This window comes from Schistocerca gregaria, chromosome 1 (genome assembly GCF_023897955.1).
Source record: "Schistocerca gregaria isolate iqSchGreg1 chromosome 1, iqSchGreg1.2, whole genome shotgun sequence".
In the NCBI taxonomy this organism is placed as follows: Eukaryota; Metazoa; Arthropoda; class Insecta; order Orthoptera; family Acrididae; genus Schistocerca; species Schistocerca gregaria.
In genome coordinates, this window is record NC_064920.1 from 1,161,759,695 (window position 1) to 1,161,780,913 (window position 21,219).

Below are 21,219 nucleotides of genomic sequence, written 5' to 3' on the forward strand. Positions count from 1 at the left end.
CACTCAGCTCGTATCTTTACACAGCAATCACAGTTCCTATCCATTACTGCAGCCACTCCTTTTTTAAGCTGGTAAAAATCTGTATCAAACAATCTTATGATGACTGTGATTTTTGTTCTTTATGTATTTTTTTTTTTTTTTTTGGAAACATGACAACATCACATGGAATGCATTCTTGGGGAATGGGATGGTTGAGAAGGGGCAGTAATCTGTCTCATCGCATAAATTTTGTGAAATGATGAAACTGAGTGCGCAACCACATAGTTAACCTCTATTTTTCTAGCTTGAACTGTCATTTGTTTCTTACTATTTTTTGTATCCTTTTACGAACACTTCCACTGCCATGGCAACTGTTTGACCTTGAGGCTAATAATTCGTAAATCACTGTTCACTAATATCGGAAAGTCTTTGAAGCATTGCTTTACGTCGATCCTTACCTTGGTGAGGGGTGGCAGTGAGCATCGTCAGTTAAAGATATTATGCTAAATGAGAGCGAGTGAACGGAAACCAAAGACACTTCCGGCTGCAACAGGCTGTTCAGTACCATCACTGGGAGCTCAGTCAGTAACAAACTGACTTTTTCAATCAGTTTTCAGACATCAAGGCGACAGTGATGGTCCGTTACGAGTGAAACATTATCGACTACAAGCCATGGTCAAATCATAGGGAATATCTTCGCAAATATGTGGTTGGATAGATCAATATTTGACTAATAGAGCCCAGAACGCTATACTGGACGCTAATGTTCCACGAAACGGAAGGAACGTCGGACGTGGAAGTGTATTAGGACTTATATATGAGGTAGAATCAACAATACCATAAAATTGTTCGGTGCGGTCTAGTCGTGTACAGTTCAGTACCGTCGTTGAATGATCGTAGGAAAGGCATGAACAACCTCTCTAACGGATATAATGTATGGCAGCCCTTCTTAAATGTTGATAAAAGAAAGATAATAGCTATCGGATAGTATTTGATTACGAGATAAGTGGTGAACATCTTGAACACACCGTATCATGTAAGTCTTTAAAACAATACTTAGATGCGAAATTAACTGAGACGATCATGTAAAATCAGCGTTAAGGAAGGCGAATCGAGGACTTGAATTTTTTAGAAGGGTTCTGGCAATATGCGGTGCATCTGCAAAGGAAATTGTATACAATACACTAGTGCGGCCATTTCTAAGAAATTCTCCCAGTGTATGGAGTCATTATTAAGTAGACGTAACAGTACATCGAACGAGATCAGAGATGTGTTGCCCAGGTCATAGCAGGTCGGTATATCCCATATGAAAGTATAAAATAAACCTTCGGAGAACTGAAACGGAAATCCTTGTAAGAAGGACGACATACTTATCGGGAATCAATGTAGGTTAAATTTAGAGAACCCGAATTCTAAGATGACCGAGGGACCATTATGCTGCCACCAAATCATGTCTCGTATAGGGATCTTGAGAAAGATAATGGAGATTAGGTGCTTAGAGAAGCCTTTGCACAATCATTTCCTCATTTTTCCGTTGGTCAATAAGTTAGCTGTACAGGGACGAAAACTGATAATAATGGTACTATGAACCCGCCACCATTCACTATGCACCTTGAATGTGTAGTAACTATGTTCATGAATATGTAGGTGTTATATAAGAGAACCGAATATCCGTGGGTGCATATCAAGTGCCACACGAGAGCGGCGGCTAGCGTGATGGTCTGACGCGTCAGTGGATGATTCATGCGGTATCCTCTACCTCGAATCTTCACCAGTGACAGCTGGACCAGAGTAGTTCAGACTGGTACCACTTTTCAAGTGACGTTTAGTTCGTTCCGTAAGATATCACAGTACTGAACACCTCTCTTCGTGGGAGACTCATGAGTGTTTCAGGAGTTACTCTGCCGGCGAACAACTCTGGAGATTTCTGGTAGTAACTCCACAAAGTCTCGGAAACTAGCCCTGAAAAATTACAGCATTGAACGAGATATGCCTTCACTTTTACACGTCGGTCAGCCGTGATAAAATTACCCTTCAGACGCAGACACACATACGAAGTCGCTTTCGTCGGAGAATTTTGCAGTACGTGTGTGTGTGTGTGTGTGTGTGTGTGTGTGTGTGTGAGTGAGAGAGAGAGAGAGAGAGAGAGAGAGAGAGAGAGAAATTTACTGCGTTGATACCAACTTTTTCAACCAATACCTAAAAGAGTATTGCAATCGGAAAATGCTGAAACACTTGTTCCCAGATGTGCTTAAGATATCTGTACTGTTCAACGAATCACCTGACCTGACCATGACCATAGCTTCGTCGGCTACTCAGTCGTTACCTCTACCGTCTTGATACCGTCCCTTCAGTTTCTCTCTACAACAACATGCCAACTTGTAAAATTTTTCGAGAGATATTCAACCTTTTTTTTAGTGATTTACAGTCATGAGATCTAACACCGCTTCACACTTCATCAACATCATTGGTTAAATAATAATTGATGAGACTTCTCTTTTAAACAGCGCTGTCTACAGAGACTTTTATTGTGTCTCACTTGTTTTCTCTAAAAAAAAAAAAAAAGGTCAGCTATTATTAGTGATTTCCGAAGTCACAAGATGAAGCGAATGCTCACGCACGCACACACACACACACACACACACACAGACACACACACACACACACGCTGTGCATGTTTCACTACGGACTGTCCCACCCACGCACATTAGCATCATTCTACTGATTTTACTATTATTTATAACGATTTTCTGAATTTCTTTTTTTGTTAGCCTTCTACTTGTTTGGCGTAGCTCTCCACGAATTCCTCTTCTCTGCCAGCCATCTCAGAATAATATTTGCACCTAATGCCATTAATTGCTTATTGACTATATTACCTTGTACAGCTCCGTCAAATATCGTGGAAATTATTCTTTTTTGTTTTAACCCACTTCCTATCATCCTGTTCCTTCTTCTTGTCAGTGTTTACCTTTCACCGATTCTGTGTAAAAACTCTTTATTCCTTATCAGTTCACCTAATTTCCAACAGGGTGCTATCGTACCACTTCCCGAGCACTTTGGTTCTCTTCCGTTCCTCATTTCACACATTCAATACAATTCTGTGTTCCAAACGTAGATTTTCAGAAATTTCGTCCAATGTCCGATACTAATAGAACTCTTTTAAAAATTGATACCATCTCTGCAATTAAGCTGCTTCTTATATCCTCCTTGCTTCGTTAGTTTTTTTGATGGAATTTCTTTACTTCGTCTACCTCGTGGTCTCAAATTAGATGGTAAGTTTATCGGTACTTCTCTTAGCTTTGGCTTACACTCAGTCCACATTCTGTGCTCATTAGACTGTTCATTCAATCCATCAGGTCCTGTAATTGCTTTTCACTTTCACCCAGATGCACAATATGAAGCCATTAAAGTACTGATTTCAATGAAATTGCGCTACGACTCCGAAGCTAAGTGCACAAATCCAAAGAACGATATTTAAAATGAAGCAGTGTAGCTACTGAAAATTTCCAAAACAAAAAGTATCCCACCTCTCTTCACACTGATTTTTACCGATGGTTCTCGTCATCTATTGCCCACTCTTCAGCATTAACAGTATACTTCCATGCAGTACTTCAGCTTGAACATCGTATCGTGTCGACAGTTTGCCCTGCACGTTAGTGTTGAAACATCTTTTGGTGAGATATGAGCACGGGGCATGATCGCGATGTGAACACAACAGTCTGGTAAAGCGTCTGGTGTCTATTCCTGGTTTTAAGGGCAATGATCTCAATGCAGATGTCGAAAGCGACTTCTGTATGTCAAGCTGAGCACTACATGAATACTGTTATAGCTGAAAGATGAGTCCTGGTGGTTTAGTGCTTGATACTGTATTAACAGCGCATGCGTGTTTTTACAGGCATACAAATTTCTGTGCGGAGGCCCGTGGTTGCCGTATGACTATCTGTGGTTGTTTATTAATGCCAAACAAGGAGTGCAGGGTGTGCATGGTGAACAACAGCTGTTCAGTTTGGTAAGCTACACTGTGTGAGCTTGATTAAGTGTATTAAGTCGAAAGGGATTTTTTTACTTGTGCCTTGAGAGTAATTCAGTTGTTAACACATTTGCAGTAAGAAGTCATCCTATTAATTCTGCTATATGAATCACTGATTGTGTATGGTTTGGTATAAGAAATTATTAAGATATATGTATAGTTAGTTTGGTAAAGCGTTGTGGATGGCTTGTTGTGGTAGCTAAATGGTAATGGTGCTGGATTTGGACCAGTATGTAGTGATACTATGTGAAACGGATCCTACTTAAGAGTTGCCTTGGTATCTTACGCTTGATTATACAATTATTATGGATTTACTGCAAATATGTAAATAAATCGACCGGCAGAGCAGAGAAAAGTATGCAGAGCAACAACATGAATTTCCGAACAATACCTAATCTCAGATTGTAGCAAATTATTACAGTTTCAAGTAAGCTCAGACAGTAGTTCTCAATATACGCGTACACCACCATTAGTCTACCACACAAACATGGGGGCTACACTCATCTGGTGTGAGACTTTCCCTGGGGGGAGGGGGTCCGCTGGGGGTCGAACTGTACAGTAACTCTGGGTTCGGTGTGGGGCGGCGGAGGGGTGAGGCGGACTGCGGTAGTCGTCGTGGGGTTGTGGACCACTGCGGCTACAGCGGGGACGGAGCCTCTCCGTCGTTTCTAGATCCCCGGTTTACATACAATAAAAGCCCAGAGAGTGCTATCAGTGTGTGCCGGACCGAGACTCGAACTCGGGAAATTTGTCTTTCGCGGGCAAGTGCTCTACCAACTGAGCAACCCAAACACGACTCACGTACTGTCCTCACAGCCTTAATCCGCGCTAGACCTTCATGTCCTACCTTCCAAACTTGACAGAAGCTCTTCTGCATACTCTGCAGAACTAGCGCTCCTGGAAGAAAGGATATTGCGGAGGCAATATACCAAATTTTATATAATGAATCACCTACTGAAGCGTAAGATCCTTTTTTTTCTACAAGCACCTACCTCGTGAACACCTGTTATGGATGAAATGTGAAGGGTTTTTAGATGAAGTGCCGTGGGCTACTGATGGGGAGACGGTTACATCTAGCTACAGCGTCGAGATTGAACGTTTCAACTATGTAATCCGCTGCTGGTCTTGCCATATCACAGCTGACTGTATGGGCATCTGGGAACATTATCTGCTGGGAGGTTGCAAACATTAGTAGAGCTTGTATTGAAGAATAAGGAAACATCAGACTATCGCAAGGGGCTTGTGGTGTTAACCCCAGATTAGTGGAGGGGCAAATAGTACTGCATTAATTTTATCTAACTTTTCATTGTCGTCAATTTCTAGCATACAGGGTGGGCTATCTGAGAAATAGCTTAATTTGGCGTAATGAAACAACTGATGCACATTTTTATCGATTTCATGCGTCTATCAAAAAATGGCTCTGAGCACCATGGGGCTTAACATCTGAGGTCATCAGTCCCCTAGAACTTAGAACTATTTAAACCAACCGATCCTAAGGACATCACTCACATCCATGCCGGAGGTAGGATTCAAGCCTGCGACCGCAGCAGTCGTGCGGTTCCGGACTGAAGTGTATAGAACCGCTCGGCCACGGCGGCCGGCCGTGCATCTTTCTCGGAAAATTCTAAATAAATCAGAGTTCTTGACCAATTTTACTTTTTTCTCGAATGGTTTTAAAGATGTTTCAGACAAAACTTGATTACTTTTTTATGGAGACTCCGAATCTGCAATAAAAAATGGGGGTTTCCATTTAAGATTTAAAATTTGCCTCTCACCCCACCCAAGGGGGGCGGGAGCGGGGTTAGTATTACTTGTTGTCCCCCTTTAAGCTTACGAATTTGTCTTACCCTCTGTTTTTAGCCTATGTATCGTTTTCGAGATAATCTCATCCGAAACTTCAGATGGACCACCCTGTATATGAGAGTGCTCGTCCTGCTAACAACTTAGTATACTACTGTCTTCCAGGAAAGGTGAACAGCTGACAGTTGCATTCGTAATGCAGTGAACGTGTACTGCAGCAAAGTGCTGAACGTGACACCAATTTGCGGAACGAGTTGGACACCTACTTACTGCTGCCTATCAGGAAAAGAAAACAATTAATTTTTGTGCTTTTGTTGCAGTGAACGTGTACGACGGCAACCAGCTGAACGTGACGCGCATCTCTCGGACCGAGATGGGCGCCTACCTGTGCATAGCCTCCAACGGAGTGCCGCCCTCCGTCAGCAAGAGGATCACCGTCGACGTCGAGTGTGAGTGGACTTGGTTGTTGGCAGACCTGACTGTCAATGTGTGTCGTTATTGATCATTTAATAGATGTTTATTGTACTGTAGGAACTGTCTTGTCAGTGAACTTGTGGAAGGAGGTACACTATTGGCCATTTAAATTGCTACACCACGATGATGACGTGTTACAGACGCGAAATTTAACCGACAGGAAGAAGATGCTGTGCTATGCAAATCATTAGCTTTTCAGAGCATTCACACAAGGTTGGCGCCGGTGGCGACACCTACAACGTGCTGACATGAGGGCATTCTCCAACCGGTTTCTCATACACATACAATAGTTGACCGGCGTTGCCTGGTGAAACGTTCTTGTGATGCGTCGTGTAAGGAGGAGAAATGCTTACCATCACGTTTCCGACTTTGCTAAAGGTCAGATTGTAGGCTATCGCGATTGCTGTTTATCGTATCGCGACATTGCTGCTCGTGTTGGCCGAGATCCAATGACTGTTTGCAGAATATGGAATCGGTGGGTTCAGGAGGGTAATACGGAACGCCGTTCTTGATCCCAACGGCCTCGTATCACTAGCAGTCTAGATGACTGGCATCTTATCCGCATGGTAATGGATCATGCAGCCACGTCTCGATCCCTGAGTCAATAGATGTGGACGTTTGCAAGACAACAACCATCTGCACGAACAGTTGGACGTTGTTTGCAGCAGCATGGACTGTCAGCTCGGAGACCATGGGAGCGGTTACCTCTGACGCTGCATCACAGACAGGTACGCCTGCGATGGTGTACTCCACGACGAATGTAGGTGCACGGATGGCAAAACATAATTTTTTCGTATGAATCAAGGTTCTGTTTACAGCATCATGATGGTCGCATCCGTGTTTGGTGACATCGCGGTGGACGCACATTGGAAGCGTGTATTCGTCATCGCCATACTAGCGTATCATCCTGCGTGATGGCATGGGGTGCGATTGGTCACACGTCTCGGTCACTTCTTGTTCGCAGTGACATCAATTTGGATAGTGGACGTTACATTTCAGATGTGTTACGACCCGTGCCTCTACCCTTCATTCCATCCCTTGGAAACCCTACATTTCAGCAGGATAATGCACGACCGCATGTTGCAGGTCCTGTACGGGCCTTTCTGGATACAGAAAATGTTCGACTGCTGCCCTGGCCAGCACATTCTCCATATCTCTCACCAATTGAGAACGTCTGGTCAATGGTGGCCAAGCAACTGGCTCGTCACAATACGCCAGTCACTACTCTTGATGAACTGTGGTATCGTGTTGAAGCTGCAATGGTAGCTGTACCTGTACACGCCATCCAAGTTTTTTTTGACTAAATGCCCAGGCGTATCAAGGCCGTTATTACGGCCATAGGTCGTTGTTCTGGGTACTGATTTCTCAGGATCTTTGCACCAAAATTGCCTGAAAACATAGTCAGATGTCAGTTCCAGTATAATATATTTGTCCAATGAATACCCGTTTATCATCTGCATTTCTTCTTAGTGTAGCAATTTTAATGGCCAGTAGTGTATATGTAGAAACATTGGATAGTATCGAACAGACATATTTAACAATTTGGATTAAGGACAATAGAAAATGCTCCATATAAATCAATCTCCTAGGATCCTTCGTTTTGCAGCAATCGAAAATATAACATAGTAGAAAGCGTGTAAAAATTAAGAACGAAATCAACTTGCGCGTGACGTGTCGGGGCAAGTAACATTCCTCTATGAAACTTCGACCATACATAGAAACAACTGCTACAGTGTAGTTACGAAGGCAACTGAAAGAAATACGCAATGAGACGAACAGAAGAGACCATTTTAAGCATTGCCAGTAATCACACTGAAGTCACCGCTATTTATGATGGCCTCCTGGGCATTGATATTGTGATATTTCTGCACGTTTGGCGACTACTAGACGGTCATATGTGCATGTGGACGTGGTGCTATGCATCTCTCCAACGCATCCCGTACGTGCTTGACGGGACTTAAGTGTGGCAAACGGGCTGGCAAGTGCATCCACTAAATATCCTCCGCATCGTCATCCATGAAATAGAAGTCAGGGGGGATACACCTCCGAAAAGAGGCACATGGAGATGTACAGTATCACAGTAACTCTGAACGGTGAGTTTCCCGTGTTCAAATATTATACTGTTCAAATATTATACTTCCTGATGCCATAAGATCTGGACTACCAAAACGATCATGTTCGATAGTGTTTCTGGATGCATTACGTGTTCCCACATCTGAGCATGTGCGGGTATGTAAGAAAATTATCGATCATTATCGATGTCAGTGTCATGAGACGTGTCTGCTTTAGGAGCGTTAGCTGCTAGAATCAATTGCTTTAGATAGTACCACAGATGGCACCCGTATTCTAAAGGACGCATCTCAACTGTGATGCTGTATTTCTGATTATTACTTGACGGCCGTTAACGCATTTTGATAGTGTCTCTTCAATCAATATGGCAGAGTGGTCAGTCGGCAGCAAAATAAGATTCTAAATAGCAAATAAAACTGCTTTTTAACTAACTCATTGATAGAATAACCATAGTATTCACTGAAATGTTACCTGACATGTTTCACTTCCATAAAGTTCCCTTCCCTATGAGTCTATGGGTCGAGAAACTTATCTCAACAAGTTCAAACATTCAGTCGTCTTGTTCAAATTCTCTGCAACATCCGGATGCGTCTAGCAGATGCCTCACGATAAATATTTACCATCTTACGTATCAACTTTTTTTTTTAATTTGTGGTAAGGTCTTATGGGCCCAAACTGCTGAGGTCATCGGTCCCTAGGCTTACGCACTACTTATTCTAACATAAACTAACCTACGCTAAGGACGACAGCACACCAATGCCCGAGGGAGGTTCAAATGGCTCTAAGCACTATGGGACTTAACATCTGAGGTCACCAGTCATCTAGGCTTAGAACTACTTAAACCTAACTAAAGTAAGGACATCACATACATCTATGCCCGAGGCAGGATTCGAACCAGTGACCGCACTAGTAGCGCTGTTCTGGGCTGAAGCGCGTAGAAACGTTCGGTCACAGCGTCCGGCCCCGAGGGAGGAATGAACGTCCGACGGGTGTCCAATGGGTCTCCTTTTTGTATCTCCAGCATCATCTTTACTATCATGTATTTTAACCCACGGTGTAGTGTCTAGGACGCCTGCATATTCGGTTCGCTAGACAAACAATCAAACAAGTCGTGTTAATGAGTTTTATTACTATTGAGCAAATACAATACTTAGCTTTGGCAACCACACAGGTGTGTCGCAAGCAAAGGGTGACACACAAAATAATCAGTCTTTTCAGTGACTGCTGATCACTAACTGACAGAAGTCTTTCCTGAAATGCCGCCGTACTGCCTAACGTCAATGCTCCCATCCAAGTCGCTAATCTTGAAGCTGGATTGATCTGAGCCTTCACGGGGCGGGCGCCGCGCTTATGTCCTCTTCACCTAGGTGCCGCTGCTGTCGCGTTGTCGTCCTGGAACGGAGGTCGGTCAGCTTGTGATTGGCTGACCCCTTCTCACAGCCTTCTCTTCCCTGTCGTTCCCAACTGCCGCACCGGCGCTTGACTTTACGCCGTTACATCTGGTCTCGTCCTTCGCTTGAAAATCAGCGTCTTCTAATCTTTCGTCCACTCCGCCTCGTTTTCTGTCACACTTATTTGGTTCCACTTCCTCCCTCCTTTCGCACTCCATTCTAAACAATCCTCTCCCGGACAGCTTTATCTCATTGGCTCTTGTACTTACTGAGATCTTCAGTCTGAAGACTTGTTCAATGCAGCTCCTCACTGTTTCTATCCTGTGCAAGCCTCTTCTTGTCAGAATAACTACTGTAACCTAATTGATTTGGACTTACTACAGTAAGCCTTGGCCTCCTCTACACTTTTTAGCCCCGCACTTCCTTTTGCCGTGTTTACGGTTGTTTGCCGATCACTTTGGTAATCAGTAATACAGACGCTTTAGCCGGGTTGCCAGCCTGCAGTCGACCAACGGATCCAGCCGACGCGCCATCAAGCTAGTACCGGCCGGTGCGTGCTCCACGTTTATGTAAACTTTCTTGTAGTTCCTGGTATTTCCTTCAGCCGCCACGTGAAGCACCAGTCTCGCACCTCATACGACCAAGATATAGAAATCAGGTCATGTGCTGTGCGCGGAAATCATTACCGCTGCCAATTTAAGACGACAAGCAATCAGAGTAAGTTGACAGCACGCGGTGGAATATCGTACGGACGTGTTGTGATCGTCATCAGGGGAGGCTTACCCCGCCGTCACCCTCTTCGGCTGCTCCACTGAAGACGAATTTGCTAACGGCAGAAGACACATCGAATACGACGACTAGGCGCACAAACGTGTACTTCGAGAACAACTGCAGCGCGGACTCATCCGAACGAACAATGGAATTGGAGGTCTCTGCCACGACCTCCAGATACATTCGGAGTGACGCATTTGCCACTAGCGAGGCATTTCAAACTTCAGCAGCAAGTGGCGGAGGATTTACGAAACCAGCGTGGAAAAAGCAATGCAAACCGGGAAGAATTGTCCAGATGTAACGTCGCGAGGTAATGCGCGATAACATTCGTTGCTATACAGACCGCAGTATTAGAGCCGGAAGCTGTGAGAGAAACTGCCACTTGTGTCTTAGCCAATGAGTCATGTACATCTGCTACTACGGCAGCGTGAGAACGGCTCCTGTGTCACGTCTTAGAGGCCGTACATTCACCATCTGTAAGAACCTAAATAAATGATATCTAATATTATTCAATAATTTTCAAAGTCGGTGCACTACCTTTTGACATTCAGGAAAATATTGTACCTAAATTTCAGCTTTATAACTATCACAGTTTCAGAGATAGAAAAAAAGTGCTAAAAGGTCAAAAACCGAGATTTAGGGAACTAAATTCAGTTTGGAAATATAATGGTTTATCTTTTGGTACAATTGGGAAACATAAGCAGAACTCTCAGTGTGCAGAATTAACAAATTGTGATTTTCGTATCAAAACTTTAATTATTTTTCGTTTTCGTAATATAAAAATCAGAGAAAATTATTATTGGTGTCTAAAATTGTTTTGGGAGTATATGAGAGTGAATGAGAATATGCATGTAGGACATTCGTCTAATTTTAATGTTGCATTATACACCGTCTTAAGTATCCGGCAAGAGTTGTCTAGGTGTATTGCTATTGTAACAGAGGAGCCAGAAAGTCATCTGTATCTAAAGAACATTTCCAGATTGATGGCCTTTTCGTTTTCATTTATTAAACATTACTTTAATATTGGTATATCAGAATGATGTAGATGCGTCTGGATATAGGGATTGGTGCAGACCAGTTTTAGCGCGAGTATGATCATGAGCGAGCATTCTGATTGGCAGCAACTATGGTTAACCAATCAGAATTGAGATGGTTCCCGCTCGTTCCCTCATTGTTATACTCGGAGTGAGGCTGCAAGAAGGGGGTCGCTTGCCAGCTTCGTTCGCGGAAGCACATGTTAAATGGGATGTTTAGAATTATGCGTAAAATGAAGGAATATTGAGTTCTTCACGTTTGATACGTGGCGTGACTAACGCTGGTGTAGTTATGGACAGTTTTGTGAAGTTTAGAAGTTTTGGAATTGTTTTGTTGAAGGCCACACACAACTTCAAATAACAAACGGCTGAAGAACGAATTAGAAGTCAGAAGAACAATTCCAAATAGCACACATTCCAACAAATACTTTGGTTTTAAAACAAGTTTGCTTTAAAAAAAAAACGTAATGTAACCCAGGTGAAGGCCTTTTTATGAAAGAGGTGAAATTATTGCTCGGCTGAAGGCCATACACAACTTCAAATCACCAATGGCTGAAGGCCTGAATTAGAAGTCAGACGATCAATTCCAAGTACCACATATTAAGATAAATAACTCGTTTTAAAACAAACTGTAACATGGCTGAAGTCCTTACTATAAAAGAAGTGAAATTATTACTCGGCTGAAGACCACAAACAATTCCAAATAACATACTGTTGAAGGCTTGAATTAGAAGTCAGGAAAACAATTTCAAATAGCACTTTTAAAATAAATCCCTTGCTTTTAAAACAAGTTGGCTTAAAAAAAGAAAAAAAACTTACTGTAACACGAGTGAAGGCCTTATCACTAAAGAAGTGAATCTATTGCTTGGCCGAAGGGCACACAAACAATAATTAGAAAATTACCAATATCCTTAAAACAAATATCACAATCTAAGGAATCAGGACAAGCAGTTCTCAGAAAGTGTTCCAAGTGTTGGCCTGGGACGGTAACTCAAACATAATGTAATGTGAGACAGGAGTTGTACTCAAGTAACAGGATGGCAACTCAATAGGTGCAGCTTAAGCGCCGACCCACTGACTAACCAATCCGCCCAACGTCCGATCACCGGTACAACGATGCAATATTTTTAGGCAAGGGCGAAGAGACAGACAGCACTACTCTTCAAAAAACACTGAAGGCCAAAGGAAACACTGGAACCAAGGTAGACCACCTAAAAAAAAATGCACATTACAATACAAGAGGCTGTCAAACTACACGCCGCGTCGGACATCATCAACACGACGAGGAAAGGTACACTGCTGGAAAAGTATGCTAACCTCCAGGGGAGGTAACTGGGGCGTTAGCGGCCACAAGGCAGAAAATACCGCTGGTTGCACTTCACTAATAAGAATATTATTAAATTCATTGATGTATAACAAATATAGAAAGACGGCTGCAATATTTCAAAACCTAGGAACATTCACTCGTTGCCGCCAGGCTCAGATCCCTGGGAGCAACAACCTGCCAACCAAAGGCGAGATCTCAGAATAGTAGAAGTTGCATTAGTAGTTAACTCTTCACTCACCTTAAACGTCCAGGGTTCGGCGTGCAACGAAGTCGCCGCCTTCGCAGCTACCCACTGCCCTCGCGCTGCACGGACCTGCTCGCTGCTGCGCCCCCAACCGACCAGATGTCCGTTCGCCACTCTCCACTCCACACAACGCGACCCGGAAATACTGGCGATCGCTCCAAAGATAGTACGACAGTACTCGTAACGATAAGCGCTGCTGCTGCCACTCACGGGCAGGCAAGCCAGCAACTTAGTGACGCCAGTATACCAAATAAGAAACGAGATGCCATAACCGCAAGGACAAGAATCCAAGCAATAAACGACATGAACACGAGACGCACACGGCTCAGATATGTCTATGTCGATGACACCACACTCATCTGCCGGAGTAAGTTGCCAGCAGCTGTCCAGTGAAGGCTATAAACAGACTGCACTGACAACGAACGATAGGCAATCGATTGGGTCATAGGTTTCAATGCTGCAAACAGTCAAGCTCTACTACTCACTAGGAGGCGTCCGACAAACATCCCTAACATTACGCTCTTCAACTTCCTGCTTCCATGGTCATCAACTACAGAGTACCTTGGTGCGACGGTGGACCGCCAACCTCTGTGGAAGAACCACAGCTCTTTCCACTGCACGTGGCCTCCAGATGGATAGGTCTTACATCCGGCCCATGATGGATTACTCCTTCCCCGTCTGAAAACGGCTGCGTGGATTGATCACACAAGCTCAAACGCCTCCAAAACAAAACTCTACAACAGGAAGTGCTCTACGCAGTGATGAGAAACTCATCCTTGACAGATTTAAAGAGCACGCAGTTAAGTTTTACGAAAAGGCAGGAGCTTCCTAAAATCTTTGATTCGTCACCTTGGGAAACGCAACGCCGTCGCCGACCGCTACAAGTGGCCCGTAGCCCCGCTTGACAGGCAGTGGGGCACAAGACGCTGACTTCCCAGTCAAACCTAATACCTGACACCACGCAGACACACTGAGACACGAGAAGCAGTAAGTAAACAACACCACGCTGAGTAGCGGGCAATACCCACTCGGTAAAAACTGCACCATCAGTACAGAGGAATTTCTCGTAGAGATGATGCTTGCTTGACTAGCAGTCAGCATTCACTTACGGTCCGGGCTTCACGCCGGCCGCGCCCAATGCCCCACCGAATACAGCACACTGAGTTTATAAGATAGAGTCCACGTCGACCCGGACCTCAGCTTGGACGTGTGGATTTGTGGACAGTTCAAAAATGGTTCAAATGGCTCTGAGAACTATGGGACTTACCTTCTAAGGTCATCAGTCCCCTAGAACTTAGAACTACTTAAACCTAACCAACCTAAGGACATCACACACATCCATGCCCGAGGCAGGATTCGAACCTGCGACCGTAGCGGTCGCGCGGCTCCAGACTGTAACGCCTAGAGCCGCTCGGCCACCCCGGCCGGCTGTGGACAGTTACTTGTAAATTGTTCCCTCTTCTTGTAACTCAGAAAAAAAATCCCAGCAGTACGGACAGTTACTGGAGAAACTATTTCTCTTGGTAACTCACCAGGAAGTGTTCAGTGCCTCAGTATCAATGACCTCTGTTTTTGGCTACTTAGGAGTCAGTAGTTTCTTCGTGCACAATACTCCGGTCATCACTAAATTTGATGCGGTATATCTAGCCCTGTGACGGCTACAACACCCTCCATTAGGCAACTGACGATTCCCTGATGCTTCAGTATGAGTCATATCATACGATTCCATTTTCCTTAATGTTCTCGCAATAGTTTATTTTATCCCCTATTATGTTCAAGATCTCATTAGTCTACCTGCCCTTCTAATCTTCTACATACTTGTTTACTACCACATATTAAATCTTCTATTTTCTGCGTATCTGAACTCTTCATCGCCCTAGTTTACCTTCCGTATAGGATTACACTCAGCTAAAAAAAAAAACAACAAAAAAAAAACCAGGAAACACTTTGTAACACGACCTTTGGGTACATGCTATGTTGCAAGGATACTGCTATTTCCCACAATTGCTTTAACTGAAAGACAGGTCATTCAGTGATTGAAGATGTGAAGAAGTGGATAATGATAGTACTATGAAGTACAGTTACTGTTATGAGGTCACGAATAAAACGATTTACCATCGAAACCAAACTCATAGCAGGTTCTTTGAAACATGCACTATTAATTAAGGTTCTGCATGCCACTATGCGACCTAGTTATTTTCACACAGAAACTCTGAAGTGAAATACAGTGGCGGGGCTAATTATATACCAATAACATATAGGTAGCAATTTTTACCGAACAGTGCCGGCCCGCTTATATCCTCAACCCAGCAGCGCGGCTCGTGTGACACAGCTCTGCCTACCGACTGCAGACTGCCAACCAAAGTCCATGGTAGAATAAGGAGGGGGATTAAGCGTTCTGAGCCGCTACTGGTTGACGCTGTGACGTCATTAAGAAACAGCATTTCCTTCGGGAACAGTACTATAACACGTGGACCGCTTACTTATGTGATTTATTTGTACTATGTTTTAGTTTCTGCTGAAATAATGGAATGTAAAATTACTATTCTGCTATTGCTAGAATGTTACATTCTGTAATTTTTCTGGCCCTTAAATAGGCACTGCCGATTATTTAGAAACTTCAGGCTTTTCCGAAACAAGCAGACAGAGGAGTAAAGTACAACTCGTTCTTGCAGTTTTTTGTCAAAGTAATTGCTCGAAATGAGCTTGCAATATTCTAAATTGGCTCTGAGAAAAGTTTTAACGAGTAAACAAGATCTATATAGTGCTCATTTTTATGTTTCGTGCCATCAAAAACTTAAAATAACTTTACCTGATAGCTGGACACTTCCGTTATCACAAAACGAATTATACACATGCCTTATTTGCAGAAAGCAAAATAATTACACTGAAGCGCCAAAGAAACAGGTATAGGCGTGTGTATCCAAGCACAGAGATATGTAAACAGGCAGAATACTGCGCTGCAATCGGCAACGCCTCTACGAGACAAGTGTCTAGGGCAGTTGTTAGATCGGTTGCTGCTGCTACAGCATCAAGATTTAAGTGAGTTTGAACGCGGTGGTGTAGTCTGCGTGCGAGCGATGGGACACAGCATCTCCGGGGTAGCGATGAAGTGGGGATTTTCCCGCACGACTATTTCACGAGCGCACCGTGAGTATCGGGAATCCAGGAAAACATCAAATCTCCGACATCGCTGCTGCCGAAAAGAGATTCTGCAAGAACGGGACCAACGACGACTGGAGAGAATCGTTCAGCGTGCAGAAGTGGAACACTTCCGCAAACTGCTACAGATTTCAATGATGAGCCGTTAACAATATGAGCATGCGGACCATTCAACAAAACATCATCGATATGGACTTACAGAGTCGAAGCTCCACGCCTGTACCCTTGATGACCGCGCGATACAAAGACTTACGCTTCGCCTGGGCCTTCAACACCGACATTGGACTGTTGATGACTGGAAACGTGTTACCTGGTCGGACGAATCTCGTTTCAAATTGTATCAAGCGGATGGATGTGTACGTACGGGTGTGGAGACAATCTCGTGAATCCATGGACCTTGCATGTCAGCAGGTGACTGTTCAAGGTGGTGGTGTCTCTGAAATGGTATGGAGCGTGTGCAGTTGGAGTGGTATGGGACCCATGATACATCTAGTTACGAGTCTGACATGTAACACGTACTTAAGCAACTTCTCTGATATCCTACATCCGTTCACGTTCGTTGTGCGATCCGGCGGACTTGGGACATTCCAGCATGACAATGCGACACGCCACGCATGCAGAATTGCTACAGAGTGGCTCCAGGAACACTCGTCTGAGTTTTAGCAGACATGAGGATTATTGAGCATATTTGGGAAGCCTTGCAGCGTGCTGTTCAGAAGAGATCTCCACTCCCTTGTACTCTCACGGATTTATGGACAGCCCTACAGGATCCGTGCTGTCGGTTTCCTCCAGCACCACTTCAGACATTAGCCGATTCAATGCCACGTCGTATTGCCGTATTTCCGTGTGCTCGCTGAGGCCATACAGGATATCAGGCAAGTGTACCAGTTTCTTTGGCTCTTCAGTGTAGCTAATGAAAGTAAAACATCCTTGGAAAATACCTGAGGTGCAACTGAAACTATGAATAATCCAAGAACGCAAAGCTGCACTACAAGTAGAGGATATCTGAGTTTTGCCTGAAAAAACTTTACATTAGTGCAAAACGATGACCAAAGTTTTTGACTTGGAAATATTCACTGATACATGGAGTCCAATGTGGCCCGCATAAGAAACTTCTGATTGCATTGTGTGAATATATTTATCTCAGTACTCGATTAATTTCACGAGGCTCAAGTGCATTTTATTTCTCTCTTCATCGTGCAGTCTTTGTTTTGTTGATGGGAGCTGACTTTCTTTAATACGTGCTCGAGATTCCATGCACTTGTTTTCAGATAGGCATTTCTCCTCAGTAATCGTGTTCTATCTGAATCATAATACGCAAATTTATCTACAAATGTAGATTTTATCGGCAGTAATTCAGTAGTGGAAGGTTTCCTAAAGTCTCTATGCTTCTTCTAAGGATATCACGTTTGTCGAACCGTTCCTTTCTTTCCTCCATTGGATATTGTGGGGAATCAATCATGCTAATACCACAAGGTAAACTACGATGGAAAAGCATCGCTCTTAAGCATTCGTTTTTGCGGTAAATTTAAGAGTTCTGGAAGCTCTAACACAACCAGTTTCCTTAAAATGACAAGAGCATATTCAAGCGTTTTCAACATTTAAAATGTCATTTTTTGCAGATTTGTATCGTGAGGGAAAGCGTGAAACATACTTCAGTCCCTGTATTGTTGCAATTGTGAGAATTGCAGCGAGCAGCACAACTTGGCATTGCTTCCGCACGCTCAAAATACTTTCACTTGCAAATCACTCCAGTTCACAAAAGTAACCAAGCGAAAACGACAACACTCACGAAACCACACAGCCTCCAGCATACGAACAAGCATTCGTCTGCGACGTCATGCTCACAATGCCAGAACGCGTTTGCTTCTGCTTAGCTTTTACTGCGCCCAACTGCTGCCAATTGCTACTGAGCGCTCGCGCCCAGCGACAGAAATCATAATTCACTGAAAATATTATCACTGGACAGCGATCGCTTTAAAATTCTTCCTCCGTGAAATCAGAGGTAGCTACAATACAGTCACTGCGATGAGGCAGTTCGATAAGTATACTGTCAAGTGTTACTACTAAAAGACACTATTTAAATACGTGATGATACAGGATACTCACAGCTTCCTAATCCATTTACATTCGGTGTCAACAAATTTCTTTTTCAGAAAGACTTTTCTTTAAATTTCTAGTCTTCATTTAAACAGTCCGCAGCTCGTGGTCTCGTGGTAGCGTTCTCACTTCCCGAGCACGGGGTCCCGGGTTCGATTCCCGACGGGTTCAGGGCTTTTCACCTGCCTCGAGATGACTGGGTGTTGTGCTGTTGTCTTCATCATCATCATTCATCCCCATTTCGGTCGGAGGAAGGCAGTGACAAACCACCTCCACTAGGACCTTGCCCAGTACGGCGGTTCGGGTCTCCCGCGTCGTTCCCCTACGCTCTGTAAAGAAGTATGGGACATCATTATTTAAATTGCTTGGTTGAGAAACCCAAAACCTTTATTAATTATCTCTGAAAATTATTTTCTTGCCAAATTTCTCCTAAGTTTCCCTCACTATTTCTACAGTATACAAACTGAATACCACCGAGAATAGACCACAACCCTATCTCACTCTATCTAAACTACTGCTTCTCTTTTTATGTCCTTCAACTCCTATAAGGGCACTCTGTCTTCTGTACAATTTGTAAATAACCTTTCCCTAACTGTAATTTATCATTGCTGCCTTCAGAGTTTCGAAGAGTCTTTTTTGGCTTAATACCGAGAAAAACCTTAATCTCTGCCTACGAATATTAAAAGCATAGGTTTTCCTTACTTCAGTGTATTTTCTAAGATAAGTTCGAGCCTTAGTACTACCTCGCGTGTCCTTACATTTCTCCTAAGCTCAAACTGATTTCTCTCAGGCTTGGCTTCTTTCCGTCATTCCACTCTTCTGCAAATAAGTCTTGGAAGTATTTTGCAGCCAGGATTAATTAAACTAATGGTACCGTAAAATCCACATCTCTTAGCATCAGCCTTCTTTAGACTAGAAACTGTTAGATTCTTCTTGAAATCTGAGGGTATTTCACATGTCTCATATATCTTGCATACCAGGTAGAATGTTTTCGTGATGGTACGTTTTCCCATCGAATGTTCCAACTAGTTTCTTTTCCACTTTGGAATCTCCTAATTAACTGGCTTTTCCTGTTTGTGCACTTTCCTTTACTTGTCTGTCACCGAGTGCCTGCCCTGTTGCAGTCTCGCCGATGATCTGGGTGCCGAACCAGCTGGTGGGTGCGCCGTCTGGTACAGACGTGACCATCGACTGCCACACGGAGGCGTACCCGCGCGCCATCAGCTACTGGGTCTACAACAACGTGATGCTGCTGCCCACCAGCAAGTACCACACCGACATCCAGGAGACGTCGTACCGCTCGCACATGAGGCTCACCATCCGGGGTCTCACCGCCAACGACTTCGGCAACTACCGCTGCATCTCCAAGAACTCGCTGGGCGAAACTGAGGGCTCCATCAGGCTCTATGGTTAGTCACTTTGCGCTCTCACCTAAGCCAATGTTTTCAAGTCGTCTGCTTTTTATCTCAGAGTAGCACTTTGATCCGCGTCCTCGTTTAGTCAGTTAGTTATGTGTTCCTTTGAGAAAAAAAAAAAATCATCAGGATGTGAGTCAATAATACAAATTTTTCTATGGGATAAAAGGAGTTGACAGTGGGAAACTTTTTCAGTCTGTTATTAAATTTTACTCTACTGACTGTGTCAAATTCTATATCCCTGGGTAAGTGGTTAAAATTTTTAATCTCAGCAGTGTGCATCCCTTTTCGGGCTAAAGTCGTCCTTAATGTGAAGTAATGAATGCAATATCCCGAAAAAATATTCCATATAATATGACTGAAGGAAAAAGATGCAAAATATGTCAATTTACAGCTTTGACCCTTCCCAAAATTTGCAACGATTCTGAGTGCAAATGTGGCTGAACAATATCGATCTACGAGTTCCAAAACGTGTTCATCGGTATGGACATCAAAAATTTATGAATTTTTTTTATTGCCTTATCATGTGTTGCACTTACCATCAGTGTAGTACAGCTACCTATATATATATATATATATATATATATATATATATATATATATATATATATATATATAGTATTTATTTCAGCGCGAGACCATCAAGGAAAAACAGTCAGTGATTCTTTTAAGAACATGGTTTGCCATTTGTTCTGATTCTGTGCGTTTGCTTGGATTGATTACAGTACTAGTGATACCTGCCAAAATAACTAATTCTCGCTTTTGTATATTAAACTTAAGATCATTTACGTATACAAGAAACAATAGTAGATCTGTGATTGAGCCTTGGGGAGCCCTATACATGATTTCTTCGCAGTCATTATTTGTACTATTAGCATTTGTTACATGTAATTCTATCGCCATCTTCCCCTACAGTTTTCGCCGTCTACAGCTCACCCTACCGCAATGTAAGTTTCCTGATGTCTTAACAAATATTCTGTCATTCAGCTCCTTCTCGGCATTTTCCACATATTAAAAAAAATGGTTCAAATGGCTCTGACCACTATGCGACTTAACTTCTGAGGTCATCAATCGCCTAGAAATCAGAACTACTTAAACCTAACTAACCTAAGGACATCATACACATCAATGCCCGAGGCAGGATTCGAACCTGCGATCGTAGGGGTCATGCGGTTACAGACTGAAGCGCCTAGAACCGCACGGCCACACCGGCCGGCTCCACATATTCCTTTCCTCGTCGTTTATATAGAGGGCCTCTTCATTCATTATCAGTTCACTTGATTTTCAGCGTCTATTTTTTTTTTAAATTCGCTTCTAAACCGTGCTCCAAATGTGTACTCTCATTTCTTCCTCAAACTGAGGCCTGTGATGGAAGATAGTAGACTTTCTTTGCCTGTGCTATTCTGCTTATTATGTTCCCCT

General features: G+C 43.4%; 1 protein-coding gene across 1 annotated transcript in view; it reads left to right on the forward strand.

Moving 5' to 3' along the window:
• Positions 1–21,219, forward strand: part of LOC126316749 (lachesin-like) — a 607,630-nt gene that overhangs the window by 461,297 nt on the left and 125,114 nt on the right. The window contains exons 5-6 of the mRNA XM_049992876.1: positions 6,130–6,258; positions 19,507–19,791. Coding sequence (XP_049848833.1) covers positions 6,130–6,258; positions 19,507–19,791 — 414 coding nt within the window. The remainder of the gene's footprint in view (positions 1–6,129; positions 6,259–19,506; positions 19,792–21,219) is intronic.